Source organism: Aythya marila (assembly GCF_965140915.1).
Source record: "Aythya marila genome assembly, chromosome: 7".
Classification (NCBI taxonomy): Eukaryota; Metazoa; Chordata; class Aves; order Anseriformes; family Anatidae; genus Aythya; species Aythya marila.
The window spans coordinates 26,365,694-26,389,128 of NC_139048.1; the positions used below are offsets into that span (position 1 = coordinate 26,365,694).

Here is a 23,435-nt window from a genome sequence, read left to right on the forward strand (position 1 = left end):
GCTGGCTCAGTTCCCTATACATATATAATGTTTTGATTTTTTCTTCATTTAACACATGTAGACCAAATAAGTCACTTGTTAGTGCATCAAATATAACATCTAGGTTGAATACCTAGTTGGTTACTGGAAACTCTGATGGTGGAAACACCAATTGAAAAATTGTTTATCCTGGGCACGAGCAATAAAACTCCAATATAGTCATTTTTCTTCAGTCATTTTCCCCTTGTTCATTTCTTTGAAAGCCTGTCATTCATCCTTTTGTTTGGGACAGAAACTATGTTAGAAGAAAAACATTATGGTGGGAAAATGCTGTAAGCTGGGGGGTAGGTCTAATATAGGAAGGTGCTTTATACTTGAACTTTAAAAAATGCCGATTATGTTTCCTGTCTGCAGTGTCCTTTTAAATCCATGAGAACGATGGTCTCAGAGGGTGTTTTCTATTTGTTTCCTGTTCTGCATTTCTGTTTCCCTGTGTGGGCTATCCATTCCCACGGCTGTCAAACTGCCTGTAATTGGTGTCATTTGCAAGTATCCACAGCGAGAAGGGAATGCCAAGGGATCCCTGCCATCTTCTGATGTGTTTCCTGTGATGCACTTTGACAGAAATAAAAGAATGAGAAAAGCTCTTTTTATCTCTAAGCCACTGGATGTCACTACTTCCCTAGCCAAAACGAAGGTCAGCAATAAACTCGATTTTTTTTTCCGCAGTAAAAGATTTGCATAATAAAGACGCCAGAAACTGGACACTGTAGGTCCCGATTAGGCTTGAAGAAAGCTGTTAGAAAAGACATCTATTCCTGCAATCTTTTCACTTGTGTGAACCTTTTAACCTTTTAAAAATGTTAAAGGAAAGCTATACGGTGATGAATGGTAGAGTTTGCGGCATATAAATGTTTCTAAATGAGTGTGGAGAGAATAAATTATTAGCAGACTCACTGTAATCCTCACCAACGTTTTATGCTTCAGCAGTATTAACTTCAGATGCTGCCAGTGAGCGAGTGGCTTCTTATTTGGAGGAGCTGGAGTGGACAGGTGCAATAACCACTTGCTAGCAGCAGAGGGCGCTGGGAAGACGGAGAACGCTGTGGAGAAATGACGGATGACGTTAAATCACCGGTTCAGTCTAACCCACCCTAATTTTATTTGATATCTGAATAAATCCATGCAAATTTTTCCTGTTTCTAACGGATCTCGTACATTTTATAAAGGTTTTTCCCAGAATATTTCGACTTTCTCTTTTAGGTCCAGCTATTGATTTCTCAGTATGTGAAGCTGTTTAAAGTCTCCCAGTAGCTTCTGAAGGCTTTTTTTCCCCACAGCCTCCTCTGAACCTTGTAATTATTAAAACCACACACTAATTCCAAATTTAACTCTGATTCTGAGAAACCTTCCTGCATAAATAGAAATTTCTTCCACTAAAAAAATTGTGCTTGATGATAATGAAAAAGCTGATCGTATACAATAGAATACGTACAGAATTGCTGAATAGCTCCAGTCTTGTCATTTTCTACCAGCTAGTCCTCATAATGCATCATTCATTAATTTCAATAAATGTTTGTAGTGGCCAGAGGAAACTGCAATGACAAGTTATGCATGAACAGGAGCCTGCACGAGTTCAGTAAAAAATCAGATTTTTTTCCATTTTCATTCCTGCAGTGCTATTACACTCTCTTACTGGTGAAGTGACTGCCTTATAAAGTCTTCCAATTTGCCCTTGCACTTAGTGAATGCATCTGTGAAGGATAAGATTTTTTTACCCTGATTTTCTTGGCAACACAGTGAAATGCACAGAACAGAGATAATGTCAAAGGCAAGTAAATTGCACATAGAGAGGTTGTTTGAACTATATCCACGTTTACAGTCAACACAGTCAATTCTGCTACACTGTGAACTGCTACTACTGGCCGTTTTGCAGGACTATTTTCAATTGCAGGAGATCCTTATTTTACAGACAGGGATCTCCTTCCTTATTCCACAGTCTGTATACCCTAAAGCTGTCTCCCCCATTGAACCTTAGCAGTTACTATTGCTCCCTCTGTCTTCTCATCTCTTATGCTGGCAGCATACTGGAGCTGTCTGCCTTGGCTCTGGATGTCACCAGAGATGTGGCTCAGTGCTCTGCAAGGTGACTGGAACAGCTTCTGAGGTGAGGAAAGGATCTCTTCTACCTCTTTTCATTACCCGATAATCCAATGACCTAGATCATCCCTAACATTCAGGTAATTCTTCTAGCATTTTCTCTCAGCTTTATCTGTCAATTCCTTTTTACTTTGATTTCTAAAATCCTTGAACAAGCTTGGGAAAGCCTGCAAGCAGTAGAGACTATAGCGAAGCTGCTATCATGCAACAATCTTTAAGTACCATCTGTAGAATTAAAGATGCCTTTCTCCAGTCCCAGATGGGATCCCTGAAATGGTATCTACCTGAGGGACAGAGGATAGCTGAGCCCGGCTGTGGCCCTGGAAGGGTTCAGCCTTCCATGCCTTTGGCATAAGCCAGCATTCACAATGCCTGTATCTAAGACATTCACAAATGCAATCTCTTGCCTTTGTGAGAATCTAAGTTTTGAAGACACAATCAAAACCTTTGTATTTACATTTCTTTGAATAACTGCATGTAGAGGGTGAAAAGGAATCTTGGCGATGCCACCAGAGGTGCACCTGCACTTAGGTTTCAGACAGGTGTGTGTGTGACAGGAGCTGCGCATCTACAGCTTTTTAACTCTAGCATGGTTTTGGTTCTTGGCCTTGGCCTTGCATAGATGAGAAGAGCCAAACTCACTCCATTTATTCACTCAAATCTTCCTTTTGGTGTTTAGCTGAACACTTGGTGAGATTGCTGTCATCTCTGTGAGGAGCACTTGTTGCTGATCCAGGGGAATAATTAAGTCTTGAACTCCAAGTCCTGAGGCAGATTAAGAAGTGTAGAGAATATGAGAAAGCCTGTATTAGTGCCTCTGGCATTGAGCTACCCCCCTTAGCCTCGCCTTATTGCACACCAATGTATTTTCATAGTTTGTGAAGCACTGAGGAAAATAGTTTTGCTCTATCTGTGAGGAAGAGAACGAAGGTGACTTTTCCTTCTGTTAAGGAATTCTTAAGGCACGGAGGAGAAGTGTATGGAAGTTAGCATCTAAGCTAGAAACTGTGGTACAAAGAGCTGCCCCAGAGGAAAGCCTAGGTTTTCTGTCTGTGTCCTGGGCCTTGTGGCTCTTATTCAGCGTATGCCCTCCATCACATGCAGCCTGCTTCCCGAAACCCTTTTACAAAGCAGGCCTTACTGCCTTTGATCTATGCAGGAGGCCAGGACCACCTTTCTCCCATTATTTGGGAGGGCAGGGAGGCCAAGATGCAAAACGCAGATGGGGACAAGAAAAGCTGAGGCAGCCATCAGGTAACAGCAATGCCCAGGGACTGCTCCACACGAGGACCGATTTGGAGGTCTGACCAGTGGCCAGATCTGGCCCGGGGAGGCAGGCAGCTGATGGATGAGGCAGGATATTTCCCCATCTTCCAGGTGGCAACCGCCTCAGGTGAGAGCTCTTGCTTGCTCACCACAGGGGTTTAAAAACCATGAGTCAGCCACTCCTTCCCCTCACGCCTGCCTTCCTGGGGCCTCATCAGAGAAGCTTAAAAACCCCGGGATGCTTGAGGACTCAAAATACTCTTTGGGGTAGCTTTATTTGTTTATTTTTCCTTCAACTTCTGGTTTTCTAGGTAGCGCTCGGGTTGTGCTTCTAGGGTTCTGCCCTGAAATTGTTTCACGCTTGCTGTGGTTACGAAAGCCTGAGGAGAGCGTGGTGGAAGCGAGGCCGCCCCTTGCAGCGACCTGCCCCGGCCCGCCACCGAGCTCACGGTTTCTTGAACATCTTCCGCAGGGCGGCCCCGCGGCCATCTCGGTTAAAAAACTGTCTAAAATAATGATATTTGTTATTATCAAGCTGACAGCGCCGGGCTTCCTCCAGCGGGGCTCTGAGGGGCGGCCGCTAGGGCGGGGCGGAGCCGCGCCGCTCGCAGCCCCCGCCCGGCCTCGGGGGTTGTCGCAGGGGGCGCCTGAACCGGGGCTCCCCCGGCGGCTGGGGAGAGGGCACGGATCCGCCTGGAGGCCGGTGGGAGCCCGGGACAGCGGCGGGCCCGCAGGCGGAGGGGCCGGCTTCCTTTGTGTGGAGGGCGGCTGCGTGTGCGAGGAGCAGGCGTGGCCTGGCAGCGCATTTCCGCGCTGCCTCGGTCACCGGGAACCGGCGGCGAGTGGGGCGGCTCGGGGCGGCTCCGCCGAGCGGCCCCCGTGGCGGTGGCTGGGCAGCGTCTGGAGGCGGCTCCGCGCCGTGCCCATGGACTAGCTGCGGCACCCCGGAGCTCGCCGGCCGCCGCCTCGCCCTCCTCCCAACTTGGCGAAACTTGGCGAGCAGGCTGCTGCCCCGGGTGAGTCCCGACCCCCGGCCGGGGCGGCGTGCGGGCTGCACATCTGCTCTCTCCCTAATCCCCTTTTCCCATTAAAACTGCGGCATTTCGGAGCGCGAGTGGGGACGAGGGGCTCGCAGCCCCCCGGCAGCGGGCAGCCATTTCGGGCGTGCTCCAGGCGCCGCGGCGGGGGCTCGGGAGGGAGGGAGGGAGGGAGGGAGGAGGAGGAGGAGGCAGGCTTCCTCGGGGAGCCGGCGTGAAGTTGTTTCTGCGGCGAGGTGCCGCCGGGGATCGTAGGGCCGGGTCCGGATCCAGGCCCGCCCGGCTTTCTCCTTGGCCTTGGGCCGCCCGCCGGGCGAGCGGCTGCCGGGCGACTCCCCGCGGCGCTGCAGGTGAGGCCCGCGGCGCGCCCAAGATGGTGGGCGGCGAGCCCCGCTGCACGGGCCGCCCCGCGGCCACCGAGCTCCCCGCCGAGCCGCCTCGGGCTTCTGCTCCGGGCTGCTTCTGCTGCAGAGCGCTGCCGACGAGCTGCCACGCTATGCGTGGCTTGTGTGGACTTATATCTCTCTGTGTACGAACCTCATCTTTTTAGGGGACACACGGGTCTTCTGCGTTCCCCTGCCTCTGTAGGGAGGGGGTTTAAGTTGGGTTGGAGGCGGCTCGGAGAGATGCAGGGAGCAAACCCCGTGGTGTTGTACCTGACTGTGACTGGCTACCGCTGACCGTTTTCCGTGTGTGCAACAAACGAGAAATTTTACGCTTTCAAAGTGTCTGCAGCAGGCTGTTAAGTACATGGTGAACTTCACCTCCTGTACTCAGTTTGTACTGAAGGCGGTTCCGTTTGGAGCCTTTCTGAGTAGTAACAATAATAATTAAAAAATAATAATTTAAAGGTAAGATAAGTTACTTGTGTTGGTTTTTCCCTTTCCTTGGTAGGCCTTCAAAGGTGGTGGTGGTGAGGCTATTTTAAGATAGCTGGCAGGATCAGATTTTTCCAGTACTGCTTTTTTTTTTTTTTCCTCCTTCTCCAAGGGGGCATGAAACTTGTGACCTGGAGCTTTGGATAAAATGCAAGGAAACCAGCTCTTTGAGGATGGAAATACAGAGTATATATTTTTCATAAATGCTCAGTGGGTTGCTGATTTCCTTTCCAGCTATCTCCATCAGTGAGTTAGGCGCATGACTTCCTGAGCAACTTTATACAAACAATAAATGTGTGAGACTTCAAATACTGAGGTGGGGATGGTGTTTAAGATAGTACTGCTATCTGCTTGACAGGGAAAGGAGAGGTCAGGTGGGAGTTTGGGTCTGTTCCCTGGTATGAAGTAGGAGTGAGCTGGGTGGGAGGAAACTAGTTCACAGCTTTTGTGTATTTTTTAAACAAATACAGAATATATGTTCTTCAAATGGTGTTCTGTATCCTATGGCTAATGACGCTGCAAGAAAGTACTTCTAGGGTACGATGTTCTTTTAGCTCTGTTCTTGGGGGAACAAAAAATGTGATGTTCTCTATCCTTAAAAGACTTTCATGTTCAAAATCATAGTGCCACTGAAACAGCAATTTTTAGGAATAGTTTCCCAAAAGATTGGAAATGCATCTGTTGAAAAGTAAGTTGCATGCTAGTTCTTTGTTGTTGATGGTCTCACTCATGGGTTGGCAAGGCCTTGCTAAAGGGTAAGGTCTAGAACTAAACCCAAGTCATTGAAAGCTGGTGTTCTTTGTCTGATCTATGCTCTGAGATTTTGAGGAAAAAAAAAAAAAAAAAAAAACACTTGGGTGGGGTATGGTGAAATATGTGAGCTTCAGACGAGACAAAGGAGACTCTTATGCCCAGCTCACATGTGATTCAAGAATGTTTTTACTTGTGGGCTTTTTGTGCCATGCTGCTTTGCACTGTGGCTTCCTGGGTCAAAATGTCCCATTTCTGGTAGAAGAGGCCTCTGTACTCTTGTACTTTGGCATCCATGGTATATTTTCAAGGCTACTAACAGTCCAATTCACAAAATCTATGAATGTACTATGGTTGTTGAGTCCCTTTGTTAAGCTTTCCCATTGTACCTGCAATAAATCAAACGCACAAACAAGAGGTTTCTTTATTTTGGCATAAATATTGGAGAATTCAGCTGTGGGAACAGCAGCTGAAGAAATTGAGGAACAGTTCTCTTCCAGGTGGCTCTTGATACCTCCAAAGGAAGTGTCTTTCTCCCTGGTATTACACAAACAGAAAATGTAGGGCTTTTCTGGAGCTGTAGTAATGTTGTGTTGCTGGAGGGTACTGCTGCAGCCTTCCAGTCCCAGCGCTGCTCGGGCAGCAGCAGTGTCCTTGTCCTTTGTCCTTTGGCTCATGCTCAGCCAAAAGCATCCAGTCAAGGAAAGGTTTAAAGCAATGTGGGAGATCTTCAGAGTAAAGCAGATTGAGGTTTGTTTTGTGGGGGTTTTAAAGTTTTATAGTCTGGACTTCCCCCCAAAATAACTGAAATCTGATTTTAACCTAGCAAATCTTCCCTCAGGAAAAGGAGGGAGGAGAAAACATGTTGTGTTGTAGGTTCACACAACTTCATTTTGAAACAGCCACTATGTAATTAAATATAATTGAAGGTCTTGTGTTTTAGTTTTTTTGCATTGTAAAACAGCTTCTCTGGATGACTAAACAAAACCTGTCTTCAGTGTGGTCAGTGAGCTGAAAAATTGTTGTTGGGTTAATTCTGCTATTTTAGGCATGTCACAGGTGGGGATTACAGAGGAAGGATTTAACCTGCAGAAAATAGTGATCGTCAAATATTGATGGGATAAGGGATTCCACTGTTTGCAGTTGAAACTACTGACTTGAATGACCAGGCTTTTGCTGACCTTGTTTGCACAGATCTTGGAAATGAAGCCTTCTTTGAAAGAAGATTGTGAAAGACTGGACAGAACACTGCTTCCCAAGTTCTGTTATCACCTATTGCAGCAGACTTGGAGCAAAGGAAAATAAAATGTGCTGAATGCAAGAGGAAATGTCCTATGTGGCTCAAATTGTGCCTCAGCCCTTGTTTGGAAGTGAGGACCAGCACTTGTTCTGCCACAGTGTTTCCCGTTTCTCTCCCTTTTGGGGAGCAAAGAAGCAGTAGTTTTTTCCTTTATAGTAAACCTCATACATGGTATGTGTGGATTTCTGTTCTTATCTGGAATGTCATCTTATGTATTTTCTTAGAGCTATTTCTGCGTACCTGTCTTTACAGCAGTCTGTGCAACAGCTGGAAGTCCTGGGGCTGTCTCCTTTGTGAACCTGAATGTCCAAGGCGAAGGCGTAGGGCCTTGCTATCTCATTCTGTGGGGTAGGCACACATTTACCAGATTTCCCTGGTATTGCAAGAAGCTGTGTGCTCTCAGTCTAGAGATTGAACAGGAGTCTTCATTGTGAAAACCTGTGCTGAAGCCTATGGCTGGAGTTGAAGCTCTTCTTCGGTGCTAACAGGTTCAGGTGCTTGCTGAGCATGTGTGAATGTGAGCTTTTGGCTTTCATGTGTTTTTAATTTGGCTTGATTGTTTCAGACAAGTTGGTAGTGTAGAAAACTGATTTGTTCCTGTGACACAAAAGCCCTTTCCAGCAGTCTTTTCCCTGTTTTAAAGGTTTTTGTTTTGTTGCCCAAAGATTAAATACTTGATATTTGTATCTGTCTGGAAAGTATTCTCTAATTGCATCTGCAGGAAGCAGGGTGAAGCACGGTGTTTAGAGGCAGCTGAATGCTGAAAATTTTATTATGTCAAGAAATGTTCTGTGTAGCAAGAGTTGTCTGCTCTTGCTCTGGGATATAAAATCGGTGCTGTGATAGGTATTCTGACAGCTGGGAACCCCTGGAACAGAGAGTGTAGGGAGCAGCCTCAAGTAACTTACATCTGAAGGAAGACATCATAGTTGTTGGACTTCGGTCTCTTACATGACAGCAGGCTTCTGATTGCCAGGATAAGGAGCTCATGGCCTTGATACTCATTTCCCCCCCCCCCAACAATTTGTTATTGAACAGTACTCAGGGAAGTGCTTGGTGTTATGTGGAAAATGAACACAGCGGTAAAGCTATATATGACACAGGGCACAAAGCAGAAGAGCTGCTCACCCTGCCTGTGATTTCAGTGTGTCTGCATGGCCAGCATGTAGAGGAAGAAAGCTCACTTAAAAAGTTGTGTGGTTTGAAATTGATGGATGGGGAATTAGCAAGACGGCTCCCAGAAGAGCGTGAGGTGACTTTGCAAGGTGTACACTGCAGTGAGACTGTGAAGGGTACGTGGACAAAGTGGTCACAGCAGTGATCCGCTTCTGCAGGGTGGGAGGGAGTTCAACTGCAAGACTTGTCCAGCTGGGACAAATGGGAAGGGAAGGTGTCTTTAGCTCTTCTTCTTTTTCTTCTGGGCCGGGCTGCTTGTGTAAGAAGCAGCGCTGTCAGCATGTTAAGATGGCAGTTTCCTGTGTTCTTACTTTTTTTTTTCCCCCCCTAGAGGTATGCTTACTCCTTTGATTAAAGGCCCAGGTGAGGCTGTTGTGTCTCACTTCTGCACCTTCTCATTGTGCCGGTGCCTTTGCTATTTGCTGCTTGCAGAGACTGAAGTCTGGGCGTGACGGAGCGCCGACAGCATCGCTGCGTAGCCTCTGCTGCCGTGATCTCTACTACACCATGTTGTTCTTGGCCAGCCCCTCACGAGGTGGAGAGCTTGTTTTTCCTCCTTCCCCTGGGGAGGACACGAGTCTTCCAGCAAACAATTGACAGTTTCTCATGACCCGTGTAAGCACCGGCTACTGGGGGAAGGGCTGGAGCATTTCAAGCCCTGGCTTAGCAGCCTGGAGCAGCTTTGGTCTTTCTTCTTACTCCTTGCCTTGTGGTAGCGTGTGCAGGGTGCTATGAAAACCTATCTGCCACATCTCCTGAAGCATTTGCTTCTTTGGGCTGAGCCACGTGGTCTCCTGAAGAGCTGACGGTGGTTAGGCTGAGGAGGTGTTTGAATGTTGTTTTGTCACTTCTCTAATGTTTTCCTGCATTGCACGGTAGAGGTTTGCATGCTAGTCCTGTTCTGAAAGTTACACAAGTGCCTTTCTTTCCCAGAAAGTCAGTTGGTAGGTGGAACAATTACCGTACCATTGTTGAGCTGTCTGCGTGGCCACAAAGTGCTATTTTTTCTTTTGCTCCCCAAGCCTGTGATCATCCTGGTTGGCTCATAAAAACAAAGTTCTCCTGAGCGTGGGCTGAATGCAGCTCGTGTGCCACGCAGGGAGGGCAACGACAGTCAGTGAGCTTTGCATGAATGGGCTGCAAGTGCAGGTAGGGTGGATCCTATGGTGCTGGGAGGCTGTATCAGGAGCACCTGTTCCTCCTGGATTTGAAAGTGGGAGCCCTGTTACTTATGGGGGGTGGAAAGGGAGAAAAATTGACTCTTCAGTGGCTTCAGCTCCACATCATGTGTCTGACATGGACACAACATTGCTTAAGCAGAACAAACGGTGAGTGTAACTAGTATCACATAGATAGTTGTGTTCACTTCTCTGCAAGCTCATGGCTTTCTGAGGTCGTTTAAATTGTTAAAATATATAGGGACATTGAGTATAAAGGCTAAGAATATGATGCAGACATGAATAGGCTGTGTGTTATACCCAAAGCAAGGCATACTTTTAGGAATAAAAAAAATGACATGGTAGTCATTCCTTTACTGTGTATTACTATAATCAGTCTCCCGTTTTTCTCTGTGGGGGAGGAAAAAAAAAAAAGAAAATGAAGGGATATCCTCTTTGGCTGAAATGTAACAGGAGACTAGAACAAGTGGCATTCCTGGGAGAAGTAGAGGAAAGCCACAATATGTTTAAAAGTTTAGGATGTTGTCCTCTGAAGAAAGAGCAGATGTGTCAGCAAAGCAAGTTGGCGGCTTCCTGTTTTTTTTCCAAGCTGTGATGTGTGATATAAAGTGGTATAGCAAGTGGAGGACCCGTTCTGTTCTTGAAGCCCAGTGGTCTGCATGGAGGCATGGGAAGGAGCAGATGGTGTCTGTGGAATACTTCCTACTGTTGGATAACTAAATATAAAGAAAATTATTCCCCATGCTGGCAGTTCTGGCTCCCCAAAGAAAATGCTTGCTTTGCAAGACTCCAAAACCTTCTGTTGCAAGGGAAGGGGAAAAAAATCAAATTATATGGTTGTTTTAATTTGAGACTGAGTTTTGCCCTGCTACTGTTAATGTTATAGGGAGTGGATATGTGTCTGCTCTCAGGAGAGGTGGGAGAAAGCAGCTGAGGGGTTTTGGTCAGCTAAGGTTGTTCTGGCTACTTGTTCTGACAGGCTTTGCTCCCCGAAGTGAACAAACGCCTGGTCAGAATGAGTGACACGCTTGTGTGTTTCCCAACATCTGAGCTTTCTGTGAAGTGAAAAAGGCAACCATAGCTTGTGGTTTGTTTCTAAATGCTAGAGTTACAACACGTAGGCAAGCTTCTATTCTGGAGAAACTGTGTAATAGTTTTACTGTATTTTTTCTTGGGGAAGAAAGATTATTCCAGACACTTCCAAGGGGTTAATGAGCCATTCATTGAGCTGTAAGTGTCTAGTGTAGATTTAATTTTTCCTAGTAATCAGTCTGAGTTTTAACTTTTGTGAGTGTGGATTATTCCATAGTGCTTTAGAAGATAAGGTCAGTGCAGCCTACATCTTACACTCTTGCTGTTGTTTGCAATTCTCAAATATTAATAGAGCCTGACAGCTTATGAAATGATCCTTCACTTTCTCCTGCCTGTGTTCAGAAAACCAGTGACTTTTGGACTCATTTTACTTGTGATGTTTCTTTCTCTTTCTGCTTCCCCTGCTGTCTCTTGCTTTAAGTCAGCATACAGAATAGATGCTTTGTGTGCATTCAGCTCCTCTGAGCAGATCGCTCCTCAGCGGGGTCAGAGGTGCCGCTGTAGTTGGTGTTCCTTGTCAAGGGCTGCTGAATGTTGGAGCAGACAGTTTGTATCTGTTCACTTAATACTGCAGCGAACCTGAAGTCAGCAGAGCAGAAATACCATAAACCTGGTGAAATTCAGTACATGGCTGAGTCAAGTTGTGCCTCTGTCTCCTCAGTGTCAGTAGAAAATATTTGCAGATTGAATCTTCACAGTCACTGCTTGTGTTCTGTGGTAGTGTTAGTTCTCATTCTGACTAGGGCTTCGTTTTTGGTGATGAAAAACTGAAATTTCTGGACCTGCTTTTGTGTGTGTGTGTGTGGTTTGTTTTTTTAGAAATACTGGTAGCTTTTGTAGCTAAGTAGGAAAAAAGACTTCACTAGTGTGTGAGCAGGACCAGCTGACTGTATCTCTTGGTAGCTTCTGTGTGAAGAGTTGTGGGAAGTGATTGTTACAAGTGCTCTTGTCCTCCCTTCGTGGTCTTTGATTGCTGCAGGAGTGACTGCTGATTGTGTGCTCTCTTCAAGTCTTCCTTTCCTGTATTTTTGTTAGGTTAAGAAAATAAGTAGATCTAATATCCTGTGAGTAATAGCTTGAATGGTTCCCTGAATTGCAGTTGTGGTGCTTTTATGCCAAAGATTTGGTGGCTTTTTAGTCAAATGGGCAGTTCGGAAGAGGTTATCAGATTATATTCCTTAATGCTTGCGTATATTTTCAGAATTCAAGGTGTCTGTATTCCGAATGTTAGTCTGAGTTCAGAGTACTTTCACATGGTATTTCTGATTCAGCTTGTCTGCATGAAAGCATCGGGTTTCGCCATAAGCAGGTGCATAATGTCAGTGGTCTGCAGAGCTTCTGTGGGGCTCTTCTGAATTGCTGCTGCTTTGTTTTGGGTTTGGGAGCACTGATAGCTGTTCCTTACAAGTTTTCTTAAGTTGCAGTTTATGCTGCAGTGAGTAAAGCCTGGTCACTGAAAGCTGAAGCTCTTCCCATCTTAGAGGGGATTGGGTCAGTTCTGAGGATTGTTGTGGAGTATATGTTGGAACAAGTTGGGCCAGAAATACTCTTCAAACAGTGTGAGGACTTTGACTCTCCAGCATACTACAGAAGTAAGAGCCCCAAAAGATGATGTTTTGAGAAATCTGTCTGGCTTTGGTTGTATTTTCCATTAACTTCAAAGATTTGTTTTGGTCATTATTTCTCTATTAGGAAAGGAGGGATAGAGAGGGATAACCTATTAGCCATGTCTGCCTTGCATAATGAGTCTTTCAGGTTAAAAAATTAAAAAAAAAAAACAAAAAACAAACAAACAAAAAAAACAAAACAAAAAAAAAAACCCACACCTTTTGTTGAATAATCTTCAGGTTTCTTCTAAGAATGAGCAGATGTTTCTCTGCTCTTTTGGGTTGCAGCGGAAATAAATATACCCTTATATACCCTTGCTCCTTAAGAGAAATGTGTATTTCTTTAGAGGCCCTTGTAAGAGTTCCTTGGAAACAAAATTACTAAATAAAGATGACACAGCCTTGCAGAGTTCTTGAATCATCAAAGTGCTGCTATCTCCCATTCCAGAGATGGGTTAGCCTGTGTAAGAGCTGTAAATTCAATCACTTTTTTTCTTTTTGTTCCCCAAGCTCAGTCCTTACACATGAAGACTTGACACCCAGCACCTGCTGCTGTACTGATCATGGTGACTCGCTGTGGTCAGTTTCTCTGGGGATGTGGAAAGAGCAGTCTGTAGGTGTTTCCTGGTTGTGCCCTTTTCAGAAAGGCCCAAAGAAAGCCTGAGCTGCTCCTGCTCACGGACATGTCCATCTTTCCACTTCACTCACAAGCATGCACGCCAACAAACAAACAACCCAACCACAGAAAACTATTAAGTGAGCACCTCCAAGAGAATGATGCTTATTTTTAATAACAGTGACCTGAATGAATGAAGTAATGTTTTTGTTAGGGAGTTGGTGTTGATGGCATAGTGGAGTTAAGCAGGCACACCTAAAGAAGCAATAGGCCAATGTGCATCTCTTGCTGTATGGTAAAAAATTCTTTCCACTCCTCTGCTGTGCTGTGCTTGTGTCCATTTCCTTCACCAGGTTCATGTGGACCCGATACTTTGTATTGGTCGATGATGGCTGGGGAGGGAACAACCAGCAAAATTATTTTTTTTCCTCATGCCTCACTTCTGTACAGTGTCCCCCAGCTTCATCCATTTCCATGTGTTAGCCTCGTGTTGTGTTGTCTGTGATACTCGTGTAGAGAGCACTGCAGTGGTACCGAATTACCTTGGGCACACTCAGGAGCTGGTGCTGCTTCTGGCCTCCCAGCATTGTCCTTGTGCTGCCACCTGACTGTCTGCACTGCTGGCATCCGTGTGACTAGCGAGGTGGGTTGGGAGGCTCAAGTCTGCTTTCTCAGCATGTTTGACAAAATTGCGGGGTTGACTTGCTGGTCCCCTTCTGTTGAGTAGGATGAGGAGTGGCTGTGGATTGCACTATGGGACAGGGAAGGAGGAATTGGTGCGGTGGCAGCACTGGCTTTAACTGGAACATGAGCGTGGCTTAGGTCTGCTTGGTAAAGCTATAATGCCTCCTGAGGTTCGGAAGAGTTTGTGGACCTAGGCTTAGAGATGCATATTAGTGTTCCAGTTTTTGCCTGTTCTACATTGGTATCTTATCTTTGAGGATTTCCTTGCATATCCACAGGAGATTGGTTAATACATCACAGCTTTGTTTTGTAAGGGTTAAAGTCTATAGACTGTATCACTGCTACAGTATTTGGAAAGTAAGAGTGGAAGAGTGGGTGTAGAAATGCTTTTCAAATGGCAGCATTCACTTGATGAACGACAACTTCTTTTCTTTGTTAAAGCTGAAAACAAAGTTATAAATTCTACCAAAGCAGCTGTGCTCTATATTTAATTTTTAGAAATTCCTGTTGCTATGAGTGTGTGATAACTGCCAGCTGAGACACTGTGACTTTGTCAGAAATGCAGTAGAGAAAGTGACTAGTCAGTGCTGCCTACAGGCTGCCTGAAGCTTCCCAATGTTTTGTAGCATCACTAACCATAGTTATGCAGCCTGTGATGCAAAGTACATGAAGTACAGAGGTAGCAGATTTTTGTCTGATAACAGATCCTTCCTACGCTAGGACTCATGACTGTTTTTAGTATAAACATGGGAAAGGTGGCTGTGTGGCTTTGAGTGGGTTGTTTGGCCTCTTTATATGTAGGGTTGGGGAAAAAAACAGTCAAACATACCTACACTTCAGATGTCACATGTCAGAATGTCAGTCCCACACCAGTAGGGACCATACTTCTCCGTATAGCATTTGGTGGTCTGTCAAGAAGAACCAAAGGCTCCCGATGTGGATAAGCAAATGCAGTAAGTCAAATCTGCTCTCAATATAGGTATTTCAGGAGGAAACATCTGTCTCAGGAACCATGTGCTGTTGTAGGACAGCTTCTTGCAACAAAGAACCCATGCTGGTTGTACCGGACCCCTGCCATTTCAGAGCATGAAGAAAAATAAAGAGCAAATAAAAAATCACTTTCCTTTTTCATCCTGTGACAGTCCTATGATGGGTATGGCTGGGGCGTCTCCCCAGTTGTATGGGGAAATGCAGAGAGATGTGTTACAAGTTGTTGGTCAGTGATGACTTAAGCAGGCAACAGTGCTTATCAGTAAGGACACTTCTGACGCTCCTGGTGCTGAGTTTCTCTGCAGCTGGAACTTGAATAATTGGATGCAAATCTGTGTTGAAGAGGGCAACCTAACAAAGTAAGACCAGACTGCGCTTGTATTTTGGTTCCTGAATTGCTATGCTTGCTTTTCTGCTTCAGATTGCACCTTCAGGCTCTTAGTCTGTGTAACTGAACCCCGTTTTTAAGGAATGTAGTGATGTGAGACACTTCGCTGTGTGTTGTATGCTGTGTGATGTGTGCTGGGGCAAACGGAGGCTTGAACATGGCTCAGATTAGTGAGGTTCTGCTGCTTTGTCCTAGCATCTTATCTTCTCCCTCTTTTCCCCAGATCTATCACACTTGCTGACTAGTTCAAGTGTATGAACCTAGATTGTTAAAATATGAGTTGCCATTTAGAGCTAGAGATGTAGCTATGTACTTAGTCTAAGGGATTCAAAGCTGGGAAAATCAACTGGTTGCTCCTTCTCTAGTGTTCTCTCTGTAGCACGCTTAGAAAAGCATGCTAGGAAAGTTGTGTCCAGCAGGCTTTCTTTGTAATGTCTTGTAATTGTAAGATGCATAAATGCTGTCTATGAAGCTGGATGGGATGAAAATGTCAGCAACTGAAGTTGAAGTAGGGCGTGAGGAAATGGAACTGTCTATATCTTAAGAATGTGTGTTGCAAAACTAAGCTTATGCATGTGACTGGGTTACATTTAGAGAAGTAATTTCCAGTTATTGCCCGTACTGCCATAAAGTAGCACTTCCATTATTGAAGTACAAAGGTTGTGTGTGTTAGCTGGTGTGTCTGTAGTTATTGGGCTCTTGTTATAAATGAGCTGTGACCATACAAACTAGTAATAGGATGAGTTTTTGGATGGCAAAACTTGTCAGTGTTTGATTAAAACTGAATGGGATTCAACTTTTGTACTATTGAAATAATGAGCTAAGGTTCTAATGGTGAATATTCATACCCTAGCATGAGAAATTTTGCAGATATTGTTTCTGTGAGAATGTGCAATACATCCTTTAATCTTTCTGCTGTTTCTCTGTAACCAGCTTAGTAGTTTATTGTGCACATACAGTCTCTTTATTAGAGCTATTCACGGCAAAAAGTTTCAGTTCTTATTTAAACTCAGTTTTATTCCATCTCATATGGAGGTTTCTCAACTTTTCATAGTAGCTTTTAAGCAAGCTTTCTTCACTAGTGCTCCAATTTAAAAGGCTGCATCAAGTACATAATGATATAAAAACATGGTGATACTGAAATTCTATTCATCTACATTTGTGCTTGTGTTTCTTAACAATAACAAACTGATAAGCTTTTGAGGATGTTGCTGTTAAAGAGCCTGCACCTCAGGATAATTGAGCTCTTGCTTCTCTCTGGTGAGGTTGCCAGGCAGTCATTCTGAGTGCTGGACAAGTGCTCCTCTGCCCAGTGCAATGCACTTCTGGTAGCATGCATATTTCTGCATTCATGTGACATTCGTTTCAAGCAAGAGAAGTTTTGTGCCTTAACCAAAGTGTTTCAAACTTGGAGTTTTCTATGAAAGAGAGAGCAGAGTATTTTGTTGCTGAAGGGTCTTTCAAGATGCTGTCTAGAATTGCCTGTGGATGTGTCTAAAACAAACTGCATAGGTATCATCTTAAAGCTTATTTAGGTGATGTCTGGCTTTATTATATATAAATTAATCAATTTCCAATCAAGTGGATCAGTGTAACTAGTATAACACCTGCCAGTTTTCAGTAGGATCTGAAAATTTATCTACATGCAGTTGTCTTGGGTTGGAAAAAGCAGAAATTGTCTGCAAATCTTTCAGTCTTACTTGCTGTATGAGGTCACCTGACTTTCCAGTTATTTTTTTCCCGTAACTTTGTAAAAGTATGGAGTGTTTACTGAAATGTTCTCTTTAGATTTTCTGCACTGTTTCTGCATTTCTGATAACTATCTCATGGTTAGGCTGCCGAGAAACTTTCTGGATGGTGATAAAAAGGAGGTGAACGTGTCTGGACCATGCAGGGACTTGGTTTGGTTGCAGGTGGAAGCCAAGCCAGGGACAGGGAGAACTCTGGAAGGAAAATCAAAGCCTACCTGGGATCCTTGTGCGTAGTTTCCTGGGTGGAAGATGTCTGTCATGTGTCCTATCTGTGTATGTGTGGCTTTAGCTTCGGGGAAAGGCTTAAGGCAAGATTTGAAATGCCTGTCATCAGACTTCAAAAACAAGTTTTTCCGAGATGACACTGATAGTAGTAATTCATGGTTGTCCTGGAAAATGATCAGTAGTGTACTTACAATAAAGAACGTACGGGTATTTGTTCCTCTCCCTGCTCTTTTGGGGGGGGTGTGTGTGGTCTTTTTTTTTTTTTTTTTTTTTTAACACCCAGTTACAGATTGCTTTCTAAAAGAGATGTATTTGCCTTCCTATAACTATGGCTGCAGTGATGATCTGCAGCTAACCATTCCATGGCACTTTTTCAGACTTTGCAGGCTAGGCTTAGTTTTTGCATGCTGTCTGTAGATGCCCAGGTCAGCATAGTCCTTGAAGTCTGTTTCTTAGCGATGAGGTGTTTGGAAAATTCTCTCTGCTTGCTTCTGTTGCAGGCATTTCCTAAATGTCTTACGGGAGGAAAACATTTGTCTCAAGTGCATGGAGGGTTGAAATCTGGAGCTGCTGCATGGGGTCGGTTGTAGGCAGCGTTTGTTGTGTGGTCAGTTCTCTGAAACTTGGCTGGGTGGGTGAGTGCTTTGTCTTTCCAGCTTTCATCTTAAGAGCTTGTCCTCTGTTTTTCTATACATGGCATTTCTGCAGAAGTGGGTTAGCTACAACATGAAAAGCTTTATTTAGTTCTCTGAACAATTTTGTTTGAGCAACAATTGCAATTGAACCTTATCTCTCTCTCACATATAATGAAACATGAAAACAGAACTCTGCAGAGCAGATCAGCTGTCTGATGGTGTGGCTTTTCTTAAGAATAAAACCTCTTGTGGTGTATTGTTTTGATAAAGAAACATTAAAATATGGAAAGGAGTAAAACTCCCTGTTGTATTTAGCACCAAAGACATTTAAGTTTTCCAGGTAACCACTTGGAACAGATTACTAGCTCTGGGGTGTTGGATGTAAAATCCACAGGGTGTGTTTAGACTTTTTGCGAAAGTCCAGGCAGCTGTCTGTGTAAATACAACGGCTTTGAGGGAGTGAGAAAGCTGATGTGGATCTTAGGGTAGTTATATAGCCAGTTTCCTTTTTGGGTGTCCCTCCCTGTTACCATGTTAGTGCACTTAAAGAAGATAAAGTTATTAAGCAATAAATACTTAGAAGGAGTTTGGGGTACGCGGAAGTTTGTGAGCTGACTTCAAACGTACTTCTGAGTGACATGTGGTATAGGTTACAATAGTCCTATGTTAACAGAGTGAAAGATCTGGAAAAAATTTCTTGTTCTTAAAATCTTTGACTGATTCTTTCATTTTTTTTTTTCTTCTATGTAGGCGCTGTGTTATAGAAGATGCACTATTACCGATATTCTAATGCAGAGGTTAGCTGTTGGTACAAATACCTGCTCTTCAGCTACAACATTATCTTCTGGGTGAGTACAAAATGTAGAAACAAATAGTTTGGGGGTACCTCAATTTCATCTGTGCTTCCATTCAAAATGTGTCTAAATCTTTAACTGAAACCAGGTAGCTGATCTATAGTGTATGTCCCTGGTGTTCTGAAGTTGCAGAAGCCTATCCCATGTCCAAAAGTCATTATTACTGAAAATTATATGGATACTAATTTCTCAGTCTTCCTCCTCTCCTACCATTAGATGGAAGATAAATGAGTGAAGGAGAGATAATAGTCTTTTTTTATGCAGAAGGGAAAGATCTGCTTTAAGGATTTGTCAAAAGAAAGTAGTCTCAGTTGTTGCTGACAGGGCCTCTGTCCTTTGGATGATGGAGGCCACTAAATACTGGTTGTGTGTTTGGGCGAAGGTTAAATCTGTCCTTAAGTGCACTTACGTGGCATGTTAGGTTGCTTCCCTTTTTAATATAAGTGTCTTCAAATATATCTCTTCAGATCTTCTTTGATCTTTGTGTTGGAGTGTTGCAGCTATAAGTACAGTTTGCAGAAGAGAAGGAAGGAGTTGCCGGCTGTTAACACATTTCTGGGGCTTTAGAATGTAATCAGGATCTTGAAGGTTATGCTTCCAGGATAGCAAAGCTGTCTGATGCCATCTTTAAATACTTGATTAGGGACTAGCTTGCCTCTAATGTTTGTTTACTGTTAATTCAAAGAATGCAAAATCAGATGTGTGGATTTAGATGAGTATGATGGTCAAGATGACCAAAGCACCTACCTTAGGAAAGGCAGCTCTTCAAAGGTCAGTATATAGCCTTGCATTACAAATAGTATTCCTTGAGGGGTTGTGAGGCCAAAGGTACTGATCAATTGAACCTTTTAATTCTTTTCAGAATGTGTAGGTCAGGTATTAGGAGCTCACACCTGAAGTAATGGAAGCTTAAGTCATGGTAAGGCATAGGTAGTCATGATGAAGTGCAGGTACAGGGACTTTGCCCAATGCTAGCAGCTTGGGTTAATGTTTTCATTCAGAGCTGAAATGCTTGTATAGTCTGCATAGTCTTCTCTAAATACTTCTATTTTTTTTCAAAGCAAGTAGGGTCAGATAGTAGGAATCAAAGAATGGTATGTGGTTGAAACATCTTGTTTAAGTTGAGTAAAAATTGTTTCGTTTCATCCTGACTCATCTGAGATCAGTACTTGTGCTAGAGTAGACTATATAAATCTGATTTTTTTTGTCACTGTTCATCAAACCACCCCATCTTCCTAGACCCTAAAGTTATGGATTTAGATAGTTACTACTAAATTTATCTGTATTAACTTTAGAGGGAAAAGTCTGAATGTAAGCTACAGACAACAGAATCTTGTTCATACTTGTCAATAATGACTCGGTGGTTTGCTTGATTAACCCACAAAGTTCTGGTAAACTGGATTAGCATTTCTGTGCATTTTGGCTGCTTTGGTAGTATATAAACAATGAGCCTTTTTGAAAGATGAGTATGTGATGGGCAAAACTCTGAGTTAATTTAGAATCATAGAAAAGTCTAGTTTGAATGGATCTTCTGGAGATCATCTGACTCAGTCTTCTGTTCAAAGCAAGATCCTTAGTGTAGGGGATCACTGCTCAAAGAGGAAAGCCAGGAATCTTGTGAGCTTCTTAATCATGAATTTTCTGCTGTCTTTAGTCATCCTAATAAAAATGTTAGAGGGCTAGGTTAATTCTGAGACTGAAATGTCTGGATGCTGTTGGAAACCACAGAACTCTGCTACTGTCACAACTAGCTTACTAGTGCACTGTTTTAACATGATACTGGAGCATTAAGCCCTAGGGGCTTGTGTGGCCAACAGGGCGGAAGAGGTGTGAGTTGTTGCTTGTCCACAGTATTGCCGTAGAGCAAATGTTTGAACATAAGCGATATTTTTTCCCCTATCATTTGAGTACTTTTATCATAGCTTCCTGTGTCATAACTTAAGTCCTCATGCCACCAGCTCTGTACTTACTTTTCGTCTTATATAGTACAACTCCCATGTACCTGTAGCAGAATGCTGTAAGAGAAATAGTATTTCTTAGGCTGTGTTCTTTGAAGTTCTGGTTTTCAGAGAAATCACTGTGTTACTGAAGGGATGCTCTTACACAGATAGTGAGAGATGTGTGAAATGGACAGATTATTTTTTTTGTTGTCCCCAAATGTATTAAGATTGTGCTAGACCTATTCCTTTCTAGCAAATAAATAATGAAGTACTGCTTGGGTAAACAGTCTTTAAAGAGCTAAAATTATTTTGTCTTTATTGGGAATGCTATCAGTCATTTGTCTCTGCTTTTTTTTTTTTTTTGCAAGAATTCATTTTTTCATTTCCTGAGGAGTTCTCAAGTTTTTGAATATTGATTGTATTCTCATGAAATTAATGATGAAAGTCTAAGGATTTTTGCTTTCCATAGAGAATCTTTTTAAGAGATGCAAAAATGTTGAGAACTTGAAGTACAGTTCATGGGTTTCCGATGATTTTTGTTTTTGCTGGAAGAATTGTTCTTCTGCAGGTGTTAGTAGTTTTGGTAGTTTGCTCAGTGAATGGTCTAAAGCTTCTGCTGAAAAGTTATCATCAGGCTGACCTGGTAAATTATGTGTAACTACAACTCTTTTGGCAAGTGTGGCAGCTATAGTTGTAGAACAGGCTATGTAAAAACATTGAGTGGGAGGGTAGGCACTCTTATAAGCAAGTGCATGAATCTTAGCCAATGCAGTAGTTCAAGAGTCTATGACATCAAGCTGGCTGAGATGGAGAGTCTAGCAATGCATTTAATTGGACAAATCAGTGCTGTGTAGAAGAACAAAGTAAATAAGCTTCTATGTGCCTTAAAAGAAGAGTGGGCTAAAAAAAATTCAGAAGGGAAATGTAACTATGTTAAAATCAGCATTTAAGGAGGCAGTGCTATTTCTGATCAAGATTTTTTGATTTGCAAGACAGGTGCATGGGCACTCATGGGTAAACTGCTCAAATCTGCCTGCTGGAATGAGAAATGTGAATGCTCCAGCAGGTGGGCTGTTAAAGTTGCATGCTGTGGATGCAGCACAGCTGCACTGGATCAGGTGCACAGCTGGGCCCAGGAGCCCTGCTAAATCCAGTGCCTCAGGCTGGGGCTGAAAGAGGTGGTCCAGCCTTTCCTCTGACAGATGGTTTGTTTCTACAAACTGGAGTTGGATTTGGAAATTGATCCCAAAGTCAGCTCTTGTTTGGCTACGTTATTTTTAAGTCCTGTCATTTCCATGTGAGTTTTTTCCTCAGAATGAGGGTGGCCACTAATGGGCATGAGAGATGACACCTTGGCTATGTGGACAGCCTTTTTGCCCATTTGAGTTGTTTTCAGGGATATGATGCTAGCTAATCTACATGTAAATATAGATAAACTGTGTTTGTCTTTCTGTTGTGCTTACTAAAGATGCAGTACTTCTGTTGTTGCCTTCCCTGCTGTATCTCAGAATAAAAGTGAACTTGGTGAACTTCAAAATATGTGGTGTCTTAGTTTACAGGATATGTAGACTTCTCCATGGGTGACTGGTTTTCTTCAGTTTGTCATGTTTCAAATTCATTTCATATGATGAGTGGAAAAATACTGAACTTAAAGGGGCAGATATGGTTCTGTTACAATATTTTAATAATGGCAAGCTCACTGCTTTGTCATCCTTTAGAAATCTGTATTTGAAAGTGTGTTTTTTTTTTTTTTCCATGTGCGCAACTTGAGAGTAGAGCCTTAGTTCCGATGATCTTGAGTTGTCTGACTGGCTTCCAGAATCATTTCTCTGTGCTTTGTGCTTTGCTTTTCCTTCTAAGAAAGGGAGTGGAAGTCACTGGGAGGCTTGGTCTTGGACATGAGTTTAATGTGCAGTTCCTTTGTTTTCTTGGTTTTTAATCATGCTAATAAGATCAAACTTCTCCAAATACACTCCTTTGAGTAGTGTTGAGGCAGGATTGCAGCCCTGCAGTGGATGCTCAGAAGTTTTGGTGAAACCACCCTATGGCATGCAGCAAGGCCAGACCTCCTGCTGAGCTTCAAAGCTGCTTTCGGCGCCCCCCTTCTTCCTGCTCAGTAGCTTCATTTGGTATATTGAAATTAAAAGACTGCAGTGCTGTGAGAGAGGAAGGGCCTGGCTCTGGCACCTTGCCGCACTGAGTCATTCTGCAAAGGGAGCCTGAGTTGTGCTGTGGGAGCCCAGAGGAGTCAGCGGGGCGGGTGGGGCCCTGCCTTGTGCAGCACTGCTCTGAGCCTTTGGCTTTTGCTTTAGAAGGCCTCTGGAGTAAAAGGAAGTGCCTTAGTTGCTTTTCTGTCTGCAGTTGAAGGCTTTTTGGGGCAGCCCAAGAATTATACGTTGGCCAGGACGTGGCTATTTGAGTGAAGGATTATATGTGGTTTTGTCTTCTGAAGCCTTTTAGGCTGCGTGTAAACTGATTGCCCCTCTAATGAATTGAGGGGAGAGAGTGAAATAGGTTTCAGTTGCTGTCATCTTGATTTTATCTTCTAATTCTCTGTAGCTTTGTTTCTGGTTCGTAAGGGTTTTGGGTAGGGGAGAATTAAAAGTTTTCACTTGTACTATAGGTGACTTGTAGGGGCCTTGTGCTGAACGTGAAGATGATGGGCAAAAAATAATCTCTTAAGCTTGAAATTATTTTCCAGAGTTTATTTTTGGAAAGTAATAGAACAACTAAGCTACTAACAGGGTTTCTTGGCTTTTGCAGCTTATGTTGTATTTCATGAATACCTAAAACAGCAGGGTTGTGCCAGGAAGAGGAAAGAATCCACCATCAGGTTGTTTCCTGACCCCAAGAGGAAAAGTCTGGAAAGAGACAAGGATAGGAAGGAAGGAAGGGCTGTAGGCTGCAGATTAGTCTGGTGTGGGTGGAG

At 43.6% G+C, this 23,435-nt stretch overlaps 1 protein-coding gene across 5 annotated transcripts in view; it reads left to right on the forward strand.

Annotated features, from left to right (window-relative positions):
* Positions 1-4,071: 4,071 nt before the first annotated feature.
* Positions 4,072-23,435, forward strand: part of TSPAN14 (tetraspanin 14) — a 42,706-nt gene continuing 23,342 nt past the window's right edge. For 2 of the 5 annotated variants that reach the window (XR_014317934.1, XM_082765073.1), the window contains exons 1-2: positions 4,077-4,421; positions 18,463-18,560. Coding sequence is in view for 4 of the 5 variants with exons in the window: in XM_082765073.1 (XP_082621199.1) it covers positions 18,480-18,560 (81 nt within the window). In the remaining variant the exon portion in view is untranslated. Of the gene's footprint in view, positions 4,422-18,462; positions 18,561-23,435 lie in introns of all 5 variants that reach the window. The other 3 variants (XM_082765071.1, XM_082765070.1, XM_082765072.1) reach the window with 3 other exon arrangements.